This window comes from Paramormyrops kingsleyae, chromosome 1 (genome assembly GCF_048594095.1).
Source record: "Paramormyrops kingsleyae isolate MSU_618 chromosome 1, PKINGS_0.4, whole genome shotgun sequence".
Lineage (NCBI taxonomy): Eukaryota > Metazoa > Chordata > Actinopteri > Osteoglossiformes > Mormyridae > Paramormyrops > Paramormyrops kingsleyae.
Genome location: NC_132797.1, coordinates 744,249 through 754,944, shown reverse-complemented (window position 1 = coordinate 754,944; position 10,696 = coordinate 744,249). Strand labels below are relative to the sequence as shown.

Sequence of the window (10,696 nt, the reverse complement as noted above, 5' to 3'; positions counted from 1 at the left end):
TTATTCACCAGGACCCCGATCAGTCAGCAAAATTTACCGTAAGCTATGCCCCCGCACCCCCTGCCCCAGAGAAAGCCTGTGCATGGCACTGACTGCTGGGGTGGAAATGTGATTAGTGATGCCAATGATGGTAGCATTTTGTGACTGACTCCATGCAGGTGGCATGGTTGTCCTGATGAGTCTAATTGTGTTTTACCTGCAAAAAGACAACTGAAGTGTATGGGCTATTGTGTGAGCCCCAGGTGGACAGTTACTCTGTCAGGGTCAGCATCTATCTGATTCTACCCTTCATGTCTCTTCCTCGTTTGGCCAGCAGGTGTCGCTGCCCATCCTGGTTTGTCACTCCTTGTCTGAAAATCCTTGTGTGTTATTTGTTTAGTTCCTCCAACTGTTGCCTGTTTCCTTGTACTGTGCTGACTGGGTTATCTTTAACAAACACCAAAACTAGGAATCCTGACTACAAACTGGAAAGTAAACACTAGGGTTAATGAAATGAAATTAAATGAATCTTTATTGTCATCATACAAAATACGATGAAATTGGATGCAGTCCCTTCAGTGCAAATTTGGCATAAATAAATAAATAATACAAGTGTTTAAATACATAAATAAAATTCAGCACTATGACACAATGAAATTACACTAAAATTTGTATTATGCATAGACTTAAAGTGCAGCACAACACTACCTTCATTCGTTCAGCACCGAATGTGTTAACAATGACTAGACAGAATTCAGAATGCGCATGGCCGTGGGGTAAAAGCTGTTTTTAAATCTGTTTGTACATGAATTGAGAGACCTAAAATGTTTCCCGGAGGGCAACATCGTGAACAGATGATGTCCCAGGTGGGAGGGATCTCCCAGAATATTAGCCGCTCTGGTGCAGCAGCGGGACCTAAAAATGTCCCCCAGCGAAGGCAGTGCACAGTCAGTGACCCTTTGAGCAGTGTTGATGACCCTCTGGAGGGCCTTTTTGTCCATCGCTGAGCAGCTGGTGTACCAAGAGGATATGCAGTAGGTCAGCACACTCTCAGTAGTGCAGCGGTAGAAGGACACCAGCAAGTTCTCTGCCAGGTGGTTTTTCCTGAGGATTCTCAGGAAGTGTAGTCGTTGCTGGGCCTTCTTGACCATAGCCGTGGTATTCGTAGTCCAAGTGAGATCCTCCTCAATGTGTGTGCCCAGACAATTGATGCAGAACACAAGCAGGGCAAAGCAATGACTGGAAAGCCAAAATAGAACACGACAAACACAAGGGGAACATAGTAAATATTAATAAAAAACAGTAAATAAATGATGAGACCAACCTCGATTCCACAACTGGAAGAAACCAGTCTCAGAGTTGCACACTCAACCCACCAAGCTAAGCAATGGCCCAAGGAATAAAATGCACATACAAAGGTTTTCAGACAAGGAGTGACAATCCAGGAAGGCCAGCGACACCTGCTGGCCAAAGGGGGAAGAGACACGAAGAGCAGGATCAGATATGCACTGACCCTGACAGACTAGGGGGTTTAGCAGTCCAGCTGACCTTTGGGGCAGATAGGCATTTTGAAGCCTGCTTGACGAGCACTTCCAGGTGTCCCAGCCTTAACCACTGAGCCAGAAACTAAAGGTCACCATTGCTGCCAACCATATCAAATGACCCTGTTCAAATACAACCTCATGTTAAACACATGCAAAAAATAAAAGTCAATGACTGGATTGCCTCCATAAATTAAATCTGTCATGATTCACTGTACCATTGTCTCTGTGGAAAAACAATGAGTTTGGAAAGATCAGGACTTGGCTGCCCGCCAGGGCTCACCATCTGGGAATGTGTGTCGGCGTCTGCTAGCACCACCGCCCGCGTCCTAGAAGGTGGAGTCACGTCCACCACGACTCCGGTGTCTTCACATGTGCGCGTGACTCGGCTGGTGACCCGACATGTCAGTGATGCTGCTCGGTATCTGGTGACAGGAGAAAGAGGGCCAGGACAGAGTGGAAATAGTCACTCCATTGCCTGGAAAATATTGAATTATCTGAAGCAAAACCAGCCAAAGGAAATGTCTTCTGAAACTCTGTAGCCAGACTGAAACGCTGAGAATCAGGCAAATTATCTTACGAAAGATTTTACAAAATCAATATATTTTAATATGACAGTATATTTAACATAAAAATAAATAAATATCACACATTCATGAAAGCCTGTTCAATTCATTCATAAATATGAATTTAATTTAGAGGGAAAATATCAATAGTATGACCAAAACTCAAACTCTAATCATGAAGAACATCGTTTGGCAAATGATTACACTTCAACATTTTTTATTGAGGACAAACAGTGTCCTGACATAGTGAGGAATCAATGACAACACATGTTCCATATCTATGAGAAAGACCTACTCTAATGGCACTACAATTCATCTACCTCTCAGACACTCAGTACTCAGCATCAATATCTGAAATGTCAATAAATGATTATCCAAATGGTCCATTTAAGATTAACAAAGTTCTATCTAATAAATCTTCACTATTTTGGTTCCCAAAAAATTATTTTGTTCTCACAAGATCTTGAGATCAACCATAAATCAATTCAAAATGTCCAAATCCATGTGAAGTTGGCACAATCACGGTCTGTATTCTTTCTTTTCTGCTTGTTTTGTTCTGTCCCTTTCTTGTAAGTGCTGTTTCTCTCTGTGATGGGATAACAGACAAGCCGAACACAGATAAAGCACAAAGCAAGCCAGAAAGCCATACTGGTAAACTGCAACACAGAGGACGGCTAACAGGATAACGTACAAGACTGTTCTTAAGAGATGATGTGGGGTGATTATTCCCAGCAGATGCAACATGTACGTGTTCTTAGCTTCTGCTCGCTCCTGTGGGCTCATTCGGACAGCTACGGGCTCTTTCTGTGTTCCCAGGGTTAAGTGGAAGGACGTTGCTATTCCCTGAGAGTCCTCAGCGTCCTCATTTGTCAAGATGCCGGGCATGTGGTCTCCCCAGTCCCCGGCCGAGCCCCTTGTGCTAGCAGGTGTGGGAAGGCCTTCTGCAGCACCAGCTGGGGGCTGTCCCTCTTCTAGCCTTTGGAGGTCTTTTACTCTGAGCTCATTATTCCCGGGAAGGCTCACAACGGTGCTGTGCAGATCTTCCTCTTCAACACCCGCATCCTGCTCCACATATGACACCTGCCCTGCGTCCTTCAAGTCCTCCAGCCCTGCTTTAAACACATCACTGCTCCTGGTGCATAGAAACCCCCTACCCTTGCTCTTGGTGCTGAGAAACCCCCTACCCTTAGCATGGGGAAGGACCACTTTTTCTCTTGCTGCATTTACCTCATGAGGCCACTCCCTTCCTCTGGTCACCTCTCCTACCTCTTTTCCCCTCGATACATTTTCCATTCCTCTTTTCACCTTTTCAATGTCTTGCAGTCTGTATGCATCTACCTGTTGTCTTTCATCTGGGTCATTAGCTTGTGATCTTTCACAGTCACCTTCATCTATGGGGGCCTCTTCTTCCTCATCCTGGTTACTGAGCTCCTGTGGTATGTTTACATTGTCCATCTCTGTGTGACAGTCTCTGTTATACACCATACTGTCTGTTATTGGAGACAGCATACTCTCTTCCTTGTACTCTAGTAAAATTCTTTCTACACTCTTGGTGTTCAAGAGATGTAGTGTTGCATTCTGGGATGTAGCTGATGTATCCACTCTCCACTCTGAATGGTCCCCATAACATTGAACTGTATGGTCTATCACCTGTCCAGGATGTATTCTATCTGAATGACCTACTGGCTGGTTCGAAGTGAGCTCTGCTGCATGATAAATTATGTTGCTTGGAATAATTTTTATTGCATGTTTGTTGAGCCCATCTACACTGATTTCAGCTGAAATATCGAGTTCACCTGCACTGATTTCAGCTGAATGGTCAACCTGCTCGTCTGCACTGATTTCAGCTGAATGTTTAACTAATTTGTCTACTATCATTTTGTCTGAGTTGTTGACTGACTTGCTTGGGGTGATTTTGACTGAATTTTCAACCAGCTCAACTGCACTGATTTCAGTTGAATTATCACCCAGGTCATCTGCACTGATTTCAGAAGAATTATCAACCAGCTCATCTGCACTGATTTCAGCTGAATAGTCAACCAGCTCAACTGCAGTGATTTCAACTGAATGGTCAACCTGCTCATCTGCACTGATTTCAGTTGAATGTTTAACTAATTTGTCTACTATCATTTTGTCTGAATGGTTGACTGACTCGCTTGGGGTGATTTTGACTGAATTATCAACCAGCTCACTTGCACTGATTTCAGTTGAATTATCAACCAGCTCATCTGCACTGATTTCAGTTGAATTATCACCCAGGTCATCTGCACTGGTTTCAGCTGAATGATCAACCAGCTTGCTTGTACTGATTTTAGTTGAATGGTCAACCAGCTCAACTGCTGTGATTTCAGCTGAATTATCAACCAGCTCATCTGCACTGATTTCAGCTGAATAGCCAACCAGCTCAGCTGCACTGATCTCAGATGACTGGTTAACTAATTCATCTACTGTCATTTTGTCTGAATGCTTAACCAACTCGCCTGGACTGATGTCAACTGAATTGTCTATTGGCTCTCTGACAGCAACTTCGGGTGAATAGCTGACTATTTTGTCTTTTTCAGTTGAACGATCATCTGCTTCAGCCGGACTGATTTCTTCCTTAGAAGCTGTATTTTGTATCTTGTCAGAAGGTTCATCCTTCTCACTAGCACCTCTTCCCCCTCCTAGCAGGAAACCTGCTTTGTCATTCTCAGTTGGACAGTGAAACCCAGTAACAGGGGTCATGGAAGAACTAACAGGAAAATGATCTACAGCAATCTCTGTCAAGTGGCCAAAGGGGAGAGCTGCACTATTTAGCTGAGTATTGCTGCCGCCCCCCCTGCTTGCCCCCGCTTGCTCCCTACTCCCCCGAACATCTGCCTCCTCCTTGTATGACTCTGTTTGAGAAAAGGATCCCCCGTGAGGCTCTGACTCTACGTGAGGATGGTGACCAAGCCGTCTGTCATCTGTACCGCTATCTGAGCCCTTCATGTTTACCCTGCAGATCTCCACCTCGAGGTCACCCCAGAGAGGATGCCAATCCAACCCACGTGCGCAGCATCCTTCATGGTTTTCCGTTAACACTGCTGGCCTGCTGCTGAAATCTAATTGGCTGATAACATCCTGCAAACAGGAAGGAGGCAGATCCAAGAAGGGGCTAGAAGAAGTGGCCATCTCCAGTGCTGTGGCGTGCACTGTGTTATCAATGCTGAGAAAAGATTCCCATGGGTCTCTTGGCACGAAAGCAGTCTGTCTGTTTTTCGAATCTACAGCATCGAGTGGGAGAGTAGCCTGAGGGTGTGACTGTGCTTCCTTGTCGCTCTTGCACAGTCCAGGAGGGTAGGAAGTGGCACTCTCTGACGGTGACACACTGACTGCAGGGGGTTCCGGAGTGATTGCCCGCACAGGCTCTGCCTCTCTGCGTGAGAAGTGGTCTTGTAACTGCACCAACCGGGCCATCCTCCGTCTGCTCCTGCGGGTGCTGTGCCAGTCACAACCCACCTGTGAAGAGACGACAGACTAAAGCTTACACAGCAACCCTGGGCTAATCCTACTGCTTAACTAAACACTGCTTCAGAAGGTGCATGTTTTTAAATGTATTTTTTTGCTACCTTTACTCATCCCAGCAAAAATCTCTACAGTGTTTAGCCAAGAAGAACCTAAATGAATAAATAACACTATATACTGTATTTTTTCAGCCTTGCAGAATAGTTTGCATGAGATAATGTGACTTCTGAAAAAGCTGTGAAATATTTGGTTTAGAGCTTTATGAGCCCTGATGAGCCCAAAAGCAGTGGCAGCGTATGGATCATACCGGACTGGATCCTGTCCCCTGCACACAGGCACATTCCAGAAGTGTTGCTCTTAAAAATAGTATTTATAAATATAAATAGTGGGATTGAGATGAGCTTTGAGCCTTGAGGGGAAAACCGAAGTTTATTTAGCCCTCAATCTTACTGCGGGTCACTTCACAGTCTTGGGGATCGAGGTGCCTCAACACCCCCATTAAGGTGCACACAAGCACTTCACACGTATCCTGTGCTCTTGACATTTGAGGACATCTTGACATATCCATTTCACTGCATCTCCCACCCCCTGCATCATGAGCATGCTATCAGATAGCAGCAGCAGTCTCATTTGCTTTGTGCTGCTCAGCTGCTGTGCGACAGTGATACATCTCCACACTGCTGTGTTCAACGAACATGTGATACAGTGCTGCTTAGCCAGAAGTGCACATGGCTTTGCTCAGCTGGTGACAAGAAGCAGAAATAAACAGAAAAGGAGACACAGAACCTGTCATGGTAATGAAAAGGTTTATGTCACGTGCAGGGGTGGATTAAGGTGTACAGAGGCCCCTAGGCTACAGTAGTCTGTGGGCCCCCCAACCCCGCCCCCCCCCCGCACCAATGGGGGCCCCCTTGCAGGCTGGCACACGTGGGGCCCCTAGGCTTAAGCCATATCTAGCCTGTGCGTTAATACGCCCCTGGTCACGTGCTTAAGTGGCCCAAGAAGTGGTGTGAGATGGAAGCAGGAAGATGCACCCAGTTCTGCAGGCATCTGGGTTATGAGATGCAAGTACACTGGTGTGAGATGTGTGAGTAGACCAGTGTGAGATGCATGTACACTGGTGTGAGATGCAGGTACACTGGTGTGAGATGCAGGTACACCAGTGTGAGATGCATGTACACCGGTGTGAGATGCAGGTACACTGGTGTGAGATGCAGGTACACTAGTGTGAGATGCATGTACACCAGTGTGAGATGCAGGTACACTGGTGTGAGATATGTGTAGACTGGTGTGAAATGCATGTACATCAGCATGAAATACATTCACACTGGTGTGAGTTGTGTACACCAGTGTGACATGAGTGTACACCAGTGTGACATGAGTGTACATCAGTGTGACATGAGCGTACACCAGTGTTAGATGAGTGTACACCTCACCGACTGCTGGCCCTCTTCTAACTGTGTCCCAGCAGAAGCCACATCTTTGTCGCTTCCTGTTGCATCTAGGAAAATAAGAAATGCTTAAATGAACAACTGCACGGCTCAATAGCTGAATTCCTTCACTTATCCACAAAGCAGCCTACCTGAAATTTCATCAGGAGTCTTTGCTAGATGAAAGTCAGCTGGACTGTCTCTAAAAATCAGTAAGAAAGTGAAGATTTTGGTGGGTAAGACTCTGCAACATAGATTCTTAGCAGTAAAGATGAAAATAACATGTTTGCTGACATGAATGAAAATGTAAGCAGAGGTTTTTAACTCTGCTTAATATTTGTGTTTCTCACTTCCTGCCATAACCAGCACTTCAACAACAACAACAGATTTATTTTTGTATAGCGCATTATCACAACATTACATTTCAACACTTCAGAAATTTCAACCAAGTGTCATATTCAGCAGCGATACTTTATTGTTCATAATGAACAGCATGCTCAAATAAACACTGCCAACAAAGTTTTGTTGTCCTACTGATTCCTTGAGAAACACTTAAGAAAAATCTCATTCTGCTTTTCCCAGTGGATTGGGTTTATAAATAAAAATTCTCAGCATGATCAAGAGGAAACTGGGCCATCAGCCAAGAGATTCTTTTTTGCACAAATATCATGGATGATGAACTTCACATGATCTTTCCCAGCCTGCTAATCCCAACCCACATTCAGACATATTTTCCAAAACACATCTGTTGTGTCCTCAGGGGACAGACACAACAAAATCTGTACAAAGTGGTTATCATTTTATTACTGCAGCATATTAAGTATGAAATGTGCATCATCAGTAAAATATTTGTAAGTGTCAAAACACTGTTTGATACATCTGCTGTATGAGGATATCCAAAAATAATGTGGTACCACAACACCGGAAAAGAGGCCCGTAGTCCAAATATCGGGGTCGGGGTTCATTAAACCCGTAATTTTACCATGTGGCTACGTGCCTGCCTGAGTGCAAGTAAAACTAGTTTGTTAACCAATCGCTGTTGTGGAAATGCAATTATTGGATTAAACCTGGGCTTTTGGACATACTATAACATGTTTGGTCATTTGTCATCGAATGATATTTAAAAATGTGTGATGCAACAAAATTTTCTTTATGGATGTGCTGGATTTTCCTGAGTAATGATTATGAATAATATCTTTAGACCAATAGTTAAGAACACAAAGAATGGATGTTAAGGAGACAGGGTGACCCCAGAGCGCCCACCTGCTGGCCTTCAGACAGCTCTTCTTGTTTGGCTGGAAGAGCTCTTCCTGCACTCGCACTTTCATGTCTCTGGCTGTCCTTTTGTCATAAAACAGCACATAATTCCTTCCACCGTTGTTGTCCCAGAAGGTCCCCGTCGCTGTCTCATATCGGAGGCAAAACTCCACCCTAACCTTTTGTCCCTCAGATGGGGGCATCAAGCTGAGCATGAAGGAGAACCTGTCGGTTTCACCATCACTTGATCCCGGTACGAATTCTGCTAGCAGGTCAAATTGCGAGTCCCACTTGTCCAGAGTGGTCCGAGCATATACCTGCTTGTCGAAGCATAAATTCAACACCCTGATGGTTCCCCTCAGTGATGTCGTTCCAGGAAGCAGCTCCACATGCTCCAGCTGGATCTTCTGTGCTTGCAGTGTCCGCCTCAGTTCCTCCAGTGAAGACGGCACTGCGAAGAGGCGTGAGAGGCAGGATTCCTCGGAGTCCTGGAGGCTGCTGTGGTCTGATGGACTGCTGGCGGCCGGAGTCGGTGTGTTCCAGGTGTCAAACTCCTTCACGGACACCAGGTCCAGTCCGAAGGCATCGGCAAAGGACACCTTTCTGACAATGACTGGAGGGGCCTCTACATCTGATTCTTCGGAGGACACCGAAGCTCTCCGTTCGAGTTGTCGAGCCTCGACTCTTATATCCTCCTCCCAGGGCTGAGTCTCATGGCTCCCCAAAGGAGCAGAGCTACCAAAATGCAACGATTCTCCAGCAGACTCCATGGGGCTGTTAGAGAAACAGCCAGGCACAGAGCTGCACTGTGTCTGGGCACTGTTATCTGAGGAGCCGGCAATAAGCAGATGGGATCGTCTTACAGTCCCCGTTGCGCAGAGATTCCGGGCTATAATTAGCTCAGACAGTCCATAAATTACCCTGTATTTAGCAGCCTTCTGTTTCGCACAAAACACATACACAATGTATAACGTGGCATGCTTTTAATGCTGCGGCTTTTGTTTTATGGAGATGTTACTACCGCATACTGGACTTCATCCGTATAGGCACCCATTTATATAAGCCGATTCTGGCACGCTGTGTTTGCCGGCAGTTTTTAACAATCTTAGGTGCCCCCAGCTGACAAGCATACACCTGACATTAAATGTAAAATGGCTGCCTGCGTGATGCAGTTTCATGAAGCAGTTTAACATAATACGCCGGATTATTAAGCCAGTGGGTATTAGATCATTGCGGATCTTATTACAGCCGTGCTGAAAACATGATAAAAACTTATTTTTCCGTTTATTGTTTAGAATAAGACTGGTAATGTGCACCGATCAGCGGTCCAAAGATTCCTCCAGTGGATGGCGCTGTACTTCCAACTCAACTGTACTTAATTAGCTGTCTTGTTAAACACTGTCGAGAAATTCAAGTGTTTATTACATGTATTTTTGCTCCACTTCCAAATATTCTCTGCCTGACACTATGGCTGATGGTATATCAAGATTTTAAAACCGGGATATAAACAGAGCGCAATATGGAATGAGGGTGTTTATACCGAGTTAAATTAAGTTCTAGAGTTTTTTTTAATGAAGTTCCGTTTCAGTCTCGCGGAGAGCCTTTTTCCTTCTCCCTCGCTGTCTGCTCTAGGCTCCAATACACTTCTCTGCTAGCGACCCGAATAGCATAAGCTTAACATCGGACAGTGCCATAGTAGCTGAACCTGTATATGAAAGGAAGACCTGTAATTAGAGATCGTATTTAAATGCATGATATTCTTCTTAAAGTTCCAGTAGAAGTATTGCAAGGTATCATATCAAATCAATTTTAATTTAGTAAATAGCGGATGGTAGGGAAGTACTTATAAAATGTTTAGGTTAGAATTAAATGCTTAGATAAGATCACCTGAGCACGAGCTACTTCACTGGGCTGGCCTTACAAGCTTCTGTTGTTTGCACAGTTGTATGCAATATTTTGGTAACGAAAACCTAATTGCACTTGTTATGGGCTACCGTTAATTAACTTGTTTGTTGAAACAATGGAGAGCATGTAAGTGACAGGTCATTAGCCTATTTTCTTTTATTTTATAACATCGTTATATTTCTGTTGTAGGCTACATTCTCCTATAATTTCAAATACATTTATACATGCCAGTTTTTATTTACGTTTAAATATTTAGCTTACATTTGCATTGTGTTCGAATCTGTAGCCTAATCACACTTATACTGAAAGCACGTACGTTCAGATACCGTAGGCATGTTAGTTAATTATAAATTCATTTGTCATGGACTTTAACCTTTATTTTGTTAAAGTGACATCTTGTATTGTGTTGACTTACTGAACTGATATACTGAGATATAGGTTACATCGGATATCGCCATTCTGCCAAATTATATAGAGATTTTTGTACAACATAAGCACCGATGGCTGCAGACTTTTATCCTTCAGATTATCC

At 44.3% G+C, this 10,696-nt stretch overlaps 1 protein-coding gene across 9 annotated transcripts; it reads right to left on the bottom strand.

Moving 5' to 3' along the window:
• Positions 1 to 493: 493 nt before the first annotated feature.
• On the bottom strand, positions 494 to 9,111 carry LOC111854612 (protein phosphatase 1 regulatory subunit 3A-like). 9 transcript variants are annotated; one of them, XM_072711218.1, is made up of 7 exons: positions 8,266 to 9,107; positions 7,155 to 7,204; positions 7,009 to 7,073; positions 2,778 to 5,566; positions 1,804 to 1,945; positions 1,528 to 1,643; positions 494 to 1,218 (listed from the first exon to the last, which is right to left on the bottom strand). In XM_072711218.1, the coding sequence occupies exons 1-6, from the start codon at positions 9,027 to 9,029 to the stop codon at positions 1,587 to 1,589; spliced, it is 3,867 nt and encodes a 1,288-aa protein (XP_072567319.1). In that variant the 5' UTR covers positions 9,030 to 9,107; the 3' UTR covers positions 494 to 1,218; positions 1,528 to 1,586. The 9 variants fall into 9 exon arrangements, with proteins under 9 accessions (XP_072567319.1, XP_072567287.1, XP_023688505.2 ...); XM_072711186.1 differs by having other exon boundaries at positions 494 to 1,643; XM_023832737.2 differs by lacking the exon at positions 1,528 to 1,643.
• Positions 9,112 to 10,696: the final 1,585 nt, after the last annotated feature.